This window comes from Fopius arisanus, unplaced genomic scaffold (assembly GCF_000806365.1).
Source record: "Fopius arisanus strain USDA-PBARC FA_bdor unplaced genomic scaffold, ASM80636v1 scaffold00018, whole genome shotgun sequence".
NCBI lineage: Eukaryota > Metazoa > Arthropoda > Insecta > Hymenoptera > Braconidae > Fopius > Fopius arisanus.
In genome coordinates, this window is record NW_011887757.1 from 135,911 (window position 1) to 152,166 (window position 16,256).

The following is a 16,256-nucleotide window of genomic DNA, read 5'->3' on the forward strand; positions in this document are numbered from 1 at the left end:
AGGCTTTCCTGGACTACCTGGGATTCGGCGAGAATCGCCGATTTTTCGGGACAAGCCCCTTGGAAGCCGTGCTTCCAGGTGGCTAGGACTACTGGCTTCATTAAATCGTAATCATGCGCTGAGCAGGCGTGAGGTACATGGATTGGGGGCTTCTCATCCACGGTACTCATTACGATCCTGTCAATTATAACAACCTAGAAGACAGAATGCAACTAATTCAATTCACAAAGGATAATTACATCAATTTGGGACGTGGGGAATCAGAAGAAAAATATTGCACAGTGGAAAATTTCTTATAATTTCAGGCAGAAAGTCGTTTGAATGTTTAATTAGAGGAATTTGAGGACAATTTTAATTAAAAATAGGAACTCATTTTCAAGTGCATCTGCAAGATTTAATAGAATTGAGTTTTCCAAAAACGAATTTCACCGTTTTCATATTTTTTTTTAGGGCCATAAAGACTAATTAATGATACTAATTAATTAATTAATTTTATATCACTTCCTGATTGAAAATTCCTCTTCTCCTTGAAATTGAAAGTATAATTTTCCGGATTGCGTTGACAGGTGAGAAAAGAAAAGTTGAAGAATCACTCGGGACAAGAAAATCAATTTTCAAACGAATCCCCGCGTTAATCAATCGATATCAATCAAAGAAATAGATCTATTCAAGCCGGAAATCGTTGCTATGATCATGCGGGAGTTGAAATAGAAAAAATAAAAGGGATTTCCAGGTGTTTTTAAAAATTGAAGTCTTCTCTTTCGGTTGAGGCTGATTGAATTACCTCGTTCCATGGTACGAACACTATGTGGGTCTGTGGTTTGAATGGCGATCTTCCAAATTGAAGTGTGACAGCACCACCACCATTTACGAGGAGATCGAACCAGCCATCGTCCCTTGTTAGGGTGAAACCTTCGAGTGGTGTGCTGGTACTGACTCGCACACCCATCAAACCAGTTCCAAGTGATGTTACCACCCGTCCACGTACCACCGCTGATCGACTATCAGAATGACAATTCATTAAATATCTCAATTACTCTTCATTTATTATTATTAAATAATACTACAGTCTCGATGTGCGCAATAACTACCAAATTAACGAAACCTAATTAGAAAATTTTTTAAAAAACAAAACAACTATGAATATTGAAATTTATTTTGATAATTCAGTAATCAAGTGGTGAATTAACATGATGCATTTTTTTTCGATGACAATTTTTTGACAATATCTCGGAAACGAATGCACATAGTGAATTTTTTATGTGAACACTTTTTATAGGTAAAGGTGAGAGCTATAAAAAAGGTAATTATCAAAAAATCGCTATCTTTCTTCAATTTCGAGATATTGGGGGAAATTGAGTTGAATAAAATGTATTTATCCTAGTTTACCACTTTGCTACAGAATTAATTAATTATTATTTCAATAATTAATAATGGAGATTGTAATTATTAAAGAATGTTTGAGTCAACTTTTCTTCACTGTTAAAAAATGTCGTCTGTTTTTTTTTTTGAGACGACACCCGGTAATTTTACCGCGTCGCAGTTTCATTGAAATTTCAGAACATTTTGGCGCGAAAAATTCAGATTTCCCTCGGAAATGAACGGAAAATCAAAACTTCTGGTAAATACATTCATAAATTTCACTGACAGCGGCACTGAATGCGATGTAGGCGAAAAAAGCAAATAAAATTTTCAATTCAATAAAAAATTCAATGTAATTTGACACCAAATGTTGATATCGGATTGTAAAATTAATTAAATTAATGAATTATCATGTGTATGTAAATTTTCCGTGAAATCTGAAATTCCTTGACTCAAAACGTAATTAGCATTCAGTGCAATTGTCCTTGAAATAAATAGTTCATGAAATTTCATTTTTTTTTCTAACATTGTTGAGTGTCTTCTCCAAGACGATCATGAATTACCGACATTATATACATAAACACAAAGTATATATAAAGCTGAACATATAATATCACGAAACAACATAGGAATTATAAATAAACTAAACCATGCAACGATCAAGTGTTTAAACAATGATCCGACGACACGTAAAACGAGCAAGACTCAAATTATCGTCATTACGATGAATGATTATTAAAATAGTAAAAACAAAAAAATGACAACAAATTGTCAATAAATTGAATAAAAATGACGATAGACCCAGAGTAATGCTGCACACAAAGTGGAAAGCAACGAAAAATAACGAGAGATCAAAATTGTGTCAATTTATTTCTCACACATTAACAAACACAGATACGCACACATACTTCTTACTATTCCAATTTCACAAGAAATTTAAATAGATTTCAAATGCAGGAAAATGGAATAAACGATGCGGTAAGCGACTTGATGTCACGAAATAAAATACAGGAATAAATGAAAAAAAAAAACCCTCGACATTTTTATTTTGTTTATTTCAATGAAAAAAAACTACGAGCTCCTTTGCACTCATTACCACCGTATTATCGGCCATTTTCTTACCTTGTATTGAAGTGATTCCAGAACACACTGACCGAGCAGCACGGAGAAAACAGATCCCAGTTAAAAATTTTTATCTTTCTCAACCGAGTCGTTATTTATGTAAGAAATTATTCAGGATAAATTTCTAGGTTAACTAATTAATTATTTATCATTCCTATTATTGTCATTTTGAGAACTCTTGACTTGAATTTATTCAATTGGATTTGAATATTTTGTTGAGAGGTTCATGCAGATTTTAATATTTCAATGAATCCTTTTGGATTTTATGGATAATTGCCTCGATTTTTTTATAAAATCAATGACATTTTGTTTAATTTATCGAGATATTGAATACTCAGTATTTTTTTTTCTGGTTGTTGTTGGTTTTAATTGGAAGTTACGGGGAATTTTACGGTTTTTTGATTTTTCTAATCGAGGGCTGTCGAGAAGTGGTGTTTAGTCGGGATTTAATCGGGGTTTAACCTGTGATTGGTCATGTGTTAGCCGGAATGATGAATGAATATTAATATATTCTGGGTTTGACATAATCTGCAGATCTCTGAATTTAGATTGAGAGAAGAGAAACCAATTTTGGTGAAAGAATGACTGTTGGATTTTTGACCAGAATTATTTCTCCGATTGAGTAATTTCCAGGTAATTATGATTAGGATGATAATGTGGGACGTGTCCTTGGATAAACTCCACTGATTATTATTCATTTTCTCGATGTACCGATTTTTACTGGAGGAATTTCACGGAATTCTTTGTTATTAACAATTTTCTCAATTCTGATTTCGAGCAATTGGACTAGTAAATAAAAAACAAATAAAATCCTATAAAAAAATGACATTATGGTTTCATAATTGAGATAATTGAGATAATTGAAATAAATTTTCCAATACCCGATTTAATTGGCGTTAACGATAATTTGTTTAGTGATAAAAAAAATTAATTCTCTGTTTGACAAATGAAAATGATAAAATTGATAAAAGTTGGGAATAAAAATTCTGTAGTTAAATAACGGACAGTTTAATTCCGGTAATATCGGGGTGATATTAATACCAATTATGATGATATCAGAAATGGATTGTCAATCGATGGAGCGTATAGAGTACATCCATAAAAAATTTATGAAATTCTATTAATTCCCGGTGAAGAAATTTTGATGATGAAAAAAAATGGAAAAGACCACAGAAATCAATAGATACATACGCACATTCGTACATACACACGTACATACATACATATATACATTGGACCATATTAACCTGGCAAAAAAAAGTGGGGAATTAAATACTGACGATTACAAGACTTCCGGTTGGAAGGAGAAGAACAAAAATTTGAAGAACGATTGGTTGCCGTTTTTTTTAATTTTCTATTTTAAAATTCAATAGTTTTATAATAAATTCAAATAGAATTTATTTTTAATTATTTTTAATAAATTCGAATAGAATTTATTCATATTTATTTTTAATAAATTCAAATGGAAAAAAAAAATTCCCACCAAATAAAGGGGAAGTCCCTGATAAAATGAACGAATTCAAAACGATTTTTTGGTTTCAGTGGCGCGTAATTGTAATTAAAGTGGAAATTTATTAAATAGTTTATTAAATTTTTATAATTGGATAAATCTAGAAATAAGATGGAGTGATATTTTTAATCGGAAATGAGATTTTCTTTTGCAGAAGATGTAATAAGACCCCAATGGTGTACATCAAGTAGATTAAAATCGAGATAAAAATAGTCTTCGGAGTACCCCTCGGCCTTCGAAATTAATCCGATATTTTCCTAGACTTTCACTGGGTAGCAACGATCGGGATAAGGTTATCCCTTTTTATCTCCACACACCATCTGCGACCACCTAGACTGGACCTGATTCGATCTCCAGTCGTTAGCCGTGATTAATGTTTATTGATTCAAAAAGAAAATAAACAAAAAAATAATATCCACTCAACCGCTCTGGTGATTGATTATCTTCTAATCGCCCATTCCCGTCCCATTAAAAAATTCCTAATTTGTTTATTAAAAAATTAGAAGAATGCAAAGTCCGTTGTCTTACTATTCCACAATAATAGAAGCGAAATTCTTGAATTATTGCAATGTTATTAACAAAATTCGAATGAAAAATTGATCTCGAAAATTTTCGAGCCCCAATTCATCGCTTTTTGTTTATATATTTTAGTTTTTCAGGGAGAGTGTGAGATCTGGGTCAAGTGAGTGAAAAGAGATGAATAAAAATGGGAGATAAATTATTCTATGACCGATAAATAAAAGGATAATTACGTACGGGTCAACACTTTCGCGCCACACATATATACAAAAACATATGTACAAAACTGTTGGGAGATGATTAGAACATGGGTCACAACAACGCATGTAGATTTGCAAAATTATTAGTTATTAATCAAAAAATTTGTTTTTTGCAATTTTTATCAATTGTGATATCGTCTCAATGTGATGCGTGTTTTCGAGTCAAGACAAAACAGGTGTTGAACAATATAATAGGAGACATTACATTATTAATATGGGTTACCAAATTTGTTATGTGTTGTTTCAATAAATATTTAACAATAAACACTTGAGACATCTTCTGAATACTGTAGAGACGCAACTGCACGATAATTATTTATATCAGGACGGACGATTATTTTATCAAGATATTTGAGGTATTTACGGCGTGGCATTATTTATTGTTTATTCGTTAAACAGCAATCACAAAATGAAAAATCATTAAAATAATTCATTTTTATTGTCAATATTGCTACGATTTTTATCGGCCGATAATGATAGGTGTCATTTTTTAAATTTTCAATAACTAAAATATATTGTTTGCAGATTTTATTGCAAGATATTTTTATTAAAAATATTCCTACGAATATTGCGAATTCTGAGAGGGGAAATCGATGGGAAAATTACGGATAAATTCCCCCGATAAAAAGGAATTGATGGTTGAGGTCATTGTGTCACTGAATATTTATGACGTGGAACTACTGGCGAGATATTTTTGTGAAAGAGTATTCCGGGATGATTTTTCTCTGGGAAGTACGTCACAGATATTCTGACCCAATTATTAACTCATCCTTTCGCTCTGATTATAAAGTCACATCCTTCAGTCGCTTTCATCGCCCGATGAAACAATTATTCTTATTTATTTATAAACTTCTCTATTTTTCATTTTGCATTTTTTAAGACTTCGCTTTTCCGTATCACTCCTGAGGATTTAATCGCGAAACTAAAGGAGTTAGAGAAAAAGTAGTGAAACAAAAAATATTCGGCATGAAATTTTCTCTGAATTCGGTTTTCTGACATTTTTCTGAATTTTCAATACTGAATGAGATATTTACGTTTTTTTTTTCTGGATTATGAGTTAAGTTCATCTGCGCGTTCCGTTCAATCGTAATTATCTCATTAACGCGTGTAATTATGAAAAATTGTTTATAGACCTAATATGTGCGTTATCAAATGACGAATATTTTTGTCTTCTACTTTTTTTTTCAATCTCCACTCGTTCCAGAATTATTTGTCAAAAATATCTGGTGGAGGAATAAAACAGGTGTACACTGGTGACAACGCGAGGTTTTAGTCGAGAGGACAAAAGTGCGATAAATAAAAAATATTTTCCCGTGGAATTTCATACACAGAGCCATTTCTGCAAATTGTCTCTAGGCACGGCTGATGAGATAGGGGAGACCGGGGCAGGTGTACATAAAAAAAAAACCGGCTAAAATTGAGAAATTCAGAGGGTTCACAAGAGATAGACGATGGATCAATAAAAACTCGAGAAAAGCCAATTTCCTCGAATATTACGGAAGAAAATTTCTGTTAAACCATAAAAACTCCATCAAAATTGATTAAAATTTAACGTCTTTTGGCTCTCAGAATGCCGTAATGATGATTAATTCAAAAATTGCGATATTATTTTGATTCCTCACGTAAAAACTGATTTTTTTTACCCCCACGGTTTTTATGGAACTCATCGCTCACACTAAATAAATGGCGTCTCAAAAAAAAAATCAGAATTAAAATAAACCCTAATATCCTAACATAATTCTAATATAAAAAGTAGAAAATAAATCGATCTCGAAATATCTCGAAATATATCGAAATATATCGAAATATCTCGAAATATCTCGAAATATCTCGAATGAATGCGCGTGCGAACGATTTCGTATTCTTAAAAGGCGATTCAAATTCCGTAAATGAATCCTTATCAAATAAAATTTTTCGTCAACCCATGCGTAAACCGTTGATTTTCCGCCCAAGATGCGTAAATTTGAGGTTACGAATAAAATCTCCTCTCGTCTCATACAGAGCATCAGTATCTCTCATGCGTACTTTTAATCGAATTCCCAAGAGTATCATTCCTGGAACCCTATTCTCGAATCAGTAAGTGGCTGTATACGTTCGACTCGTGTTGCATATATAATTGGAACGTATACCCTCAGTTACTCACCGACTCGAGAATAGACTAGGTTTCGTTCCCAGCGAGAAACATTTTACGACTTTCATTACCAGTTTCGTTCCTAGGAACGTACCACTCTTCATTCCAGAGTTTCGTTCGTTCCTAGGGAGGAAACATTCTCCCCCGACTTTCGTTCCGACTTTCATTCCGGGCTATAATGTTTCCAGGACTTTTACATTTCTTTTTTTTTTCTCTTTTTTTTTTCGTTCACGGACAATTCTTTCGTTCCACGATTTTGTCTCAACTCACCGCCTCAGGTGTTACATTATCTCACAACCAATGAAAGTATTTTCCAACGATGTGACTTTATACTCGGAAAACACTTATCGCCGTGGGATATATAATGCTGTATGTCCTACGGACCGGCAACCGTCGCTTAATTGAAAGACGTGAAGTGTGAATTGAAGGTTTACCAGTCCCAAAGACATCAAATGCTATTTTCACATATCCGCACAGTAAATTCAGTGGAGAGCACGATAATATACACAAGTTTATATTTGAATTATTATCATTACACTTGATAATCAATGAAAAAACTAATTATTAAATACTGAATTTATTTATCTAGGTTTGTTTAACCCAGGAAAAATATTGAGAGTTGATAATGGAACAATTTTTTAATCGAGGAAAATTCGATGGACTGATTTTTTTTTTTCGATTAAAAAAGAAAGCACAGAATAGTCCGGGGTAAATCAAGGATTTTTTCTACCTCAATCCCTAACCCGCTATTATAGAAAAGTAATTTCAATTTCCCGAGTACAGAACGTTAAAAACACTCGTATAGCCTTAAGCCCCTGAAACTTTTACGTAATATGATCTCCTGAAAACTCCAGTTATGGTCCAACTTTCCGGCAAACGATGTGAGTTGTTCCGTCGATTTTACCGAATTTGAAATAACATATTTTCCAAGTTCCAGGAGATTTTCGATCCCCTCGATGATGTATTCAGAATGATTTGAACGCCCTTGACCGCACCGTAAATACCTCAACATCATGGCTCATTGTTAATTTTCAATCACTCAAATATTAGTTGAAGTGAAAATCACGAGAGTAGCTTACCTCTCATTGAATGTTTCCTGACGCGCGTAGTTCTGAAGACTTCCCTCGTCGATCAAGAATTTCATGCGCTCGAAGAAAGATGCTGTTATGGCTGGCGGCTGTTTACGAAGAAGAATATCGATGGGTTTAGGTGCGGATACACAAAGCTGACTACCTTTGCAGGCATGATTAGCGCAGCATTCAGGATCAGCGCAATCAATGAGGCCATCTGAAATTTTATACAGGGTATTCCATTTGAAACAATCCACCTAAATATCTCCAAAGAGAGCGCAGGTGACAAAGAGAATATTTTCATTTTTTTATTTATCTTCTTGATGAGTTATTTTGAGATACCTGATCATGAATGAATTCCTTCGATTTAACTCGAATGAAGGAACAACAATAAACAAAATAGAACAATAGTGATAGTAATTTATCTTCGTGGGTAATAGTGCACCTCGAATTAACATCGAGTTTAGAATGTTTATAGACATTTAGTGGTGTGAAATAATATTTATTGTTATACCACGAGTAGAAATAGTAGAAATTACCTCTGTCATTATCCTTGCCGTCATTGCAATTTTGCTCCAACAAAACACTGCAATCTGCTCCATCCCATCCATCGTAACACCGACACTCCCACTGAGCATCGGTATTAACCCTGCACTGTCCATGACCCGAGCAGGAATTTGGACAGCCCTCCATGGTGCAGTGACGTCCATTCCATCCAGTAACACACAGGCACGTACCATTTTTGCACTGTCCATGCTCGTTACAACGTGGATCACACTGTTTCAGATTGCAGAGCTCACCGGACCAACCCGATAGGCAATCACAAGCATTGTCCACGCAGTGTCCGTGTGGCCCACAGTCCAAATCACAGAGTTCTAACAGGAATGGGAGAAAAGAAAAAAAAATGTCAGGCATTGGTGTGAAGGCCTCAATCATGAAGGACAATTTAACTGGGGTGGGTTTGAGAATTCAATCAGAGCTCAAAAAGAATCTCAAAACTAGAGATAATCTTTGAATTTCGAAGATATTTCCGGATGGTCCTGTGTACCTGTATTATTTCTACCCAAACATTCCGAAATATTTATCTAGGGAATCCCAAACTTTTCGAGGTCTTAGGCACTCTCCCGACCCTAAATAGATAAATCGGTAATTTCCTTGGAAGTGTGATAAAACGATAATCTCCTCTGGAATGCGTTCCAACCTCTCTCTTAAAATATTGAGTCCCGCAAATTGAGAGTTAATACGAAAAAAAAAAATTTGAAAATTCGACATGTTATTTTTTGATTTTTCTTTCATAGGACAGGAATTACTCAGAATATATACGCTAAAATGGTAGTCCTTATCCTTATCCTTATTATGAAAGTAGAAACACGAAAATGAAGTTTGCCCGAGTCGAAATATCTCGAAACAAGTAGGGGTAACTCCTCATTGGTCGAGTCGTGCCGCGAAATTCAAATTTGGCGGACGAAGTGCGCGGTAGGTTTTGTGTTAATAAAATTGTTGAAAGCTCACCTTTAGAACAATCATCACCGGACCACATGGGCTCACAGTGACATGTCTGACTCTCGAGATCGAAGTTGCCATGTCCACTGCAATCAGGCAGACACTGGAGTGCTTCTTTATCCATTTGACTGCAGTCCGTTCCCTTCCACCCCTTCTTGCAAATACAAGTGCCCTCAGCACAAAATCCATGACCAGAGCATGTTGGATGGGGACAATCGACTTCCTCACAGAATTTACCCTTGTATCCCCTAACGCAGTTGCATTTACCATTGGTGCAGTGACCGTGGCCATTGCAGTCTGGTACTTCACACTCGTCATGTCTCAGCGAGCACTCTTTGCCTTTCCACCCTGGATTGCACTGGCATTCACCATTAATGTATTCACCTCGCTGACTACACAGCACTGGGCACACACTCTCACTGCAGTCTTCACCACCAAAACCAGGATTACACTGACAATGACCGAGGAGACACTCGCCTTTGCCGCTGCAACCGTTCGGACAATTATGAGTCATGTCTTCAGCAATTACTGCTATGAACGAGACTTCCTGGGGATCACCGTCGTCGTTGTAGAGGGAGAGGAACCAGTGACCTGGTTCCATGTAGTGAGTTACCTCTTTCTTTATCGACGGCTAAAAAATTCATTACCAATTTTATGTTTTATCCTTGCAAAAAGTACAAAAAAGCAAAAGTATAAATTTCTCCGGGTAATTTATTAGTTAAATTATTTATTAGCGGATTTATTGGATTTTTGGCAATTAGTCGATTGTTGGTTAAACAATGGATAAATGGACTATAAATAAATACTATTGAAATGAGATGAGATTTTTTGATTAAAATTGGGGATTCGAGGGAAAAAAAGAGGTGGAGAGTTGGGGCAAATAAAAATAAAAATACTGGACATACAATAACACTAACATGTGATGCCCGAGTTGTCCTCGCTTTAAATCCACTGAGTACCTCCAGAAGATCGTATTGAGTGTGTGTTGGTAGAGCATTTCTTCTCGCATAGACACCGATACTCGCACCCCGAGGAATATTGTAATCAAAACGTACGTAGGCCGCTTCGGATTGGTAAAATTGCATGTTCCAGTAGCTGTAAGCTGGTATTTCTTCACTGAGGCGTTGACCGAGACTGACTTGAGCAAATGTCGTACCATCTGGAGGGAATGACCTAGCTGGAAAGGTTCTTGCACCTAGAATAATTTTCATCACACATTATTGATGATTCAAACAATTATTACTATTTCTGCAGCCGCAGCGAATACTCAGTAAAAATTCCAACCCATCTGACCGAAATCATCAATTTCGCTGGAAATTTTACGAATTTTCTGGGAATTTTATCCTGTCCGTCAATTAAAAAATTACGCAAAGATAAAGTTATTAATGAAGCTGGTGGTAATTTCCACTGAATTCCCTGGTAAATGGGTAAAATAATAGGATGAAAATTACTTTAATAAATTTGTTCAATTTTTTTTTATTTATTGTTCCGACATTTTCGGTGATTTTTTTTTTTTTCGTTCGGATTGATTTGAATGCTCCTCTGTTTTGGAGATTGTGATTTATGGTATTGAGTGGTGTATACTTTTTCGGTGAGGAAAAATAGCTTGTCATTTAAGTGTGCCATTGCGCATGGTCAGTGCAGAGGTGGGTAACCTGAGGTAAGCCCGGAGCTGCATTCGTAAAATCATTATTGCTCCAATCATGAGGGCCGTAATTTACAGATAAATTATCTAGGCTCACACATGAATTTATTTGAACAACGCGAAAGCATTTCTGAGATTATCCAATTTAACGTTTTCATCACCTGATTATATAAAAAAAAATTTTTTTCTTTCACTCGTATACCCTTTCGGGTTTTTACGATTTGTTCCCTTCCCACCCCCCAACCCCCTGTACCGCATTTGCCGAAAGGGAGGGAAAACCTCATCTGAGGGAAAAACCTGCCCTGGTACAGTCGTCCTTTTGACAGGACTACCGCTCGGCAGTGGAACCGTGAGATCAGAGCGCTATATATTTTTTTGACCGCCGGTGCCCGGGATCGAACCCGGATCCTTGGCATGCTAGTCCAGCACTCTAACCGCACGGCCACTACCGTCGGTCCTGATTATATATATTTAAAAATAAAAATTAAACATGAGAATAAAAAATCATGTAATAACCTCGGATGAATGAAAAAATGAATATTCACTAATTATCGTATTTTCCGAGAGTAATTATTTGGTTTCTTGATTAATAATTAGGATAAATTAATTAGTACCCGAAAAATTGTTTGCATTTTTTTATAATAAATAATTAATAATGAATAATAATAATTAAACAACGGAATAAAAAAGCATGTAATAATCTCCAGTGAATGAAAAAATGAGAATTACCTAATTATTGTATTTTTCGAGAGTAATTATTTGGTATCTTGATTAATAATTAGTATGAATTAATTAGTACCCGATAAATTGTTTGAATGTTTTCTTTGAAATAGCGAAAATATAATCAGGAGGAATTTTCATTTGAGATAATTGAGATTTTCAAATTTTCTTCTAATCCTGTGCCTCCACTCATAGGCAAGAACGTGCCGCCATAAAAGTTATGACTTGGGGCAATATAGTCTAATTGAAGTATGAGATTGCCGACCTCTGCCGCGACCTGCGAAGAGAGAAACTCTAACTTGTCATTTTCATAAATCCATTTCATAAGATGTGAGTCGCGAACGTGAAACCCCGAAATGCTGACAATCCGTATGAAATTTCTATGAGAAAAAGTTCTCATGAATACGGGGGATTCCCCGGGAGTCGGAGAATGAGAAAAATTCAAATGCTGAGAATTTTGCGGAAATTTTCTCATCCATCGGTGAAATCACTGATAATCGATCTCAAATCGATTACTTACAGAAAGACAATTCAAAAAAAAATTAATTAATGACTCATGAGATTAAATTTATGTTCGTGTAGCGGGAAAACTAATTAAATAAATTATCGGATAATTAATTTTCTAATGAAATCCTTTGAGATCATTAGCGATAATTTCGGAACATGAATTATAAATGAGGAGAAAATTGATTTAGAAATCGGGAATAATACATAACAAATTGAAAATAGCAAATCCTCCATTTTATCTAATTTCCCGCGCTCACAGCGAATTTCAAATGAATTTGTGTTCCTATTCTGGGGATGAACTATCTAACATTCCGCAAATCATTCATCGACATAATTAATCCTGATTGTAAAATGATTCACACGAATATATTCATCATCATAATTGTACCCAATTCTCACAGCAAAATCATTGACAAATCAATGATAATGCGTACTCATTTCCCAGTGATCACTCAATCTGCAATCTACGAGAGCGAAAAAATGTTAGAAAGCAGAAATTCCAAACCCATGCAGTTAGTGATATAAAATGTAGCTGAAGGATTCAGTGAGAACGCAGACCTCACCTTCAAGAATAAGAATAGTAGGCTCTGGGGGTAGTGGAGTAGTACAAAAACTAGCATCAGTGGTGAACCCCTCATTAGTCGTTTCACCCTGTGTAGTGGTACCACTGACCTCTCGAGTCGCCGTGGTATCCGCCCCAGTGGTTCCCTCATCCAACTCATCAACCCCTTTAAATTCATCCTGAGCAACAGCCTCATCATCATCAACACTCGTCTGAATGTCAGGTGGAAAATTATCCCACTCATCAGAAGATGTCTCCATGCAGGGACAAGAGCACTCGCATTCACCACCACCCCAGACTGGTGGTGGCTGAACTGGTGGTTGTGGTGGTGGTGGTAGTGACATCTCCAGGGCCTCATTAGTCCTCAATACCTGATCAGCACCAATTGTTATGCTAGGTGTTAGATTATTTCCATCGGTGGGTATTGAAACCGATAGCACGTACACCGGTTTTGCCAATGAAAATGCATCTTCCGTGGATATTGATACGTTAATGAGCAAACGGTGTGGATTATGATCGAATGACAGATGATTCGTGGGTGCATTCACGTGCTTTTTGGAATTTAGGATTGAGTTTGGATCCATCAAGTCGTGCGATTCAATGGAATTCACGGTGTTGTCGTCGTTCTTTGGTTGCGACTCTGGGGGAAATAACTCGTTGTCGATTGAGTCGTGGTTACGGAACCGACGGTTAAACTCGTGCAAGAAGTCTTCATCGTTTCCTTCTTTCATTATTACTTGGAGATCTTCGTGGGAAAAATCACTGGAATAATCGGAGGACTTTTTCACGTCATTTGTGATCAAGTATGATTTGATATCTTCTTGCTTTTCGTCCTGCTTCACTGGGTTGTACATCGCTTTCTTCAGGGTTGTTGTTGATTTTCTTTTGTCCAGATTCACAACTTCAACTTCTTCATTCAAAGGGGTCAAACCTGGGGCTGCATCATTCTGAAGAAACTCTTCAGACTCATGAACGTACGGTGGTGGAACTTCAACGGTTGATGCTGAAAATTCCTGGGGAAGTTCATCAGTTATCCTTCGGGTACTTTCCCATTCCCCTTCATCAGTTGATTTCACCAACTTTTGCGACTCGTCATCGAACTTTTCAAAATTATTCCCGATCAACGGTAACTCGGCTATTTCACCATTAATTGGAGCAATTGTTCCACTCGCATTATCAGTTCCAATTTCCGTTACTTCCTGACCAATAATCCGTGAATTTACTTCAGTAATTTCATCGGAATGTTCCGAACTGTAACTAGTTGTTTCTCGAGATAATGAAATAATGCTCGAGGTTTGTGATTGTTCGGTGGTAGCAGAACGGTGGGAAGAAGGAAAATCGTAAGGATTAGACACAGAAACACTATAAGTACCATCACCAAAATTAGCTAAATCAGGGGCGTTATCGTGAGCACCAGATACTGTTATGAGTTTACCAGTTATTTCTACACCATCACCATCATGCATCGTAACACCGGCCGAATTACGATCTCGATAAGTATCAATGTGCAAACTATCATGCTGATTTGTGTCTCTACGTTTACGACTATAGAAGTCGATAATATCCAGATGATTACCTCCAGATGACGGTGTCCTTGATCTGCCAGGTGACGACGTTGATGATGCTGATGATGAATTTTTGGATTCCAATGGTGACTTGCCATCAGCATTATCACCAACAAGGACGGTGCAGGCTTTAGTGCCTTGGTACGACCAGTTCACTATATTCGAAGCTTGAATTAAAAACAGCGTATCGTTATGGGGGGGCACTGGTTAAGGGGTTCAATCCAATTCTTCTTCTTTATTTAAAAGGCTATAGTTACCGGCTACGTATGTCAGAGCTGCTGTGAGACACAGTGAGACCATTATCACGACTATTGCGATGAGCTTCCAGCTGCACCAGTCAATGCCCTTCCGAAAATGACAACGAATACTCTGTCTTCTCATTGGTATCATCGATGGTGCGTGACCGTATGGTATCTGTACCCTGCAATCCAGAAATTATTCGGAGATGATTACTAATCGTTTATTGGTCCACTTGTGGTATTGCGGAATAATTTGAAAATGTCTTTAGCTGAATTAGGGTGGCACCAGTTGGAACTGTCTGATGAGTTTCTCCAATCAGAGAGTGAGAGAATCATTTCAATGGCTTTGGTTCAGCAGTTTAAACTAGTGCATTGGATTTTTTAGTCGATACAGACGCGGGTTTAGACGGTGGAACTACCGTATGAAGTTGACCATAAACAGTTTGTCGATACTACTGGGTGATGGTTGACTGACCCTATACCCTAGTGGTTAAAATTTCACGCGAATCTTGTTCGGGACGAACTAGTGGATGGGTGTACACTGAAATAAAAAAAGTAATAGGGTATTCCGATATTTTTTCTTAAGTGAAGAATTCGAGGTTTAATTCAATTTCAATTGAAAACGGGTGATTGATTCTGGAAATTCAAGAAAATTCCAGGTGTCGAAATTTTTCATGAAAAATTCAGATAAAAATTAAAAACATGTGGAATATTCGTTGAATATTCCTGTCCGTCTACAGAATGTCTTCAATTCTTTTTTTTTGAATTTCAGGTGGAATTCCCCAATTTTTTAAAAAGGGATTGAATTTTTTTTTATTTCTAATTGAACGGGTAATTGATGATTTCTCAGAGAACTTTCTCTCTCTCCTGTTTTGACATATTATGATATTTTTTTGTCAATACGAGGAGAAATTTTGTTTGACCGAAACGTCGACCCGACGGTCCTATATCTTTATAGTTTTCTGGCTAGACGAGTTGGAAGAGACGTGGGCGTATTTATCCCTGCATCAGTTGGAGATTTGAAAACCGTTTTCAATCGCAGACGTCCCAGATGGTAGCACTTAGACGTGGCACATGTAAATATGGATGGAAGATGAAGAATGAGACTTCCTCATTCTTCTACCGCCGAAGAAATGGGAAAAAAAAAATAGTGAAAGAAAAACAACTGGATATTGTCGAAGAGATGAATGTTCTATAAAATATTCATTCCTTTTTTCGTCACGAAAAATTCCAGTCACCGAATTTAATTTTGAATCATGATTCCATTCTCAAATCCATTTAATATTAATGAATAATTTAAATCGTTAATAATTCAGGAATTTAGATGGATTAATAAAACGACTTGGGCAATTGCTGGTGTAGTATTAAAAAATGCATTCGGAATCTTTTGAAATATCTAGAGAAATAGCAGAGAGAGATGATGTTTTTGTTCTTTTTGATAAATTTTTTTTTCAACTACTTTTTCTCTTCCTCTCCGTATGAAATTGTCTCATATTTCTTCCTGCACTGGGGTCTTTCATTATCCGAGAGACCAGTCCCCA

The 16,256-nt window shown here is 36.1% G+C and overlaps 1 protein-coding gene across 1 annotated transcript in view; it reads right to left on the minus strand.

Moving 5' to 3' along the window:
* Nucleotides 1-16,256, minus strand: part of Ten-m (teneurin transmembrane protein Ten-m) — a 38,889-nt gene that overhangs the window by 7,251 nt on the left and 15,382 nt on the right. The window contains exons 4-12 of the mRNA XM_011300611.1: nt 14,734-14,897; nt 12,913-14,643; nt 10,395-10,672; nt 9,487-10,108; nt 8,514-8,849; nt 7,984-8,191; nt 2,485-2,511; nt 785-1,001; nt 5-194 (exon numbers count right to left, since the gene is read on the minus strand). Coding sequence (XP_011298913.1) covers nt 5-194; nt 785-1,001; nt 2,485-2,511; nt 7,984-8,191; nt 8,514-8,849; nt 9,487-10,108; nt 10,395-10,672; nt 12,913-14,643; nt 14,734-14,897 — 3,773 coding nt within the window. The remainder of the gene's footprint in view (nt 1-4; nt 195-784; nt 1,002-2,484; nt 2,512-7,983; nt 8,192-8,513; nt 8,850-9,486; nt 10,109-10,394; nt 10,673-12,912; nt 14,644-14,733; nt 14,898-16,256) is intronic.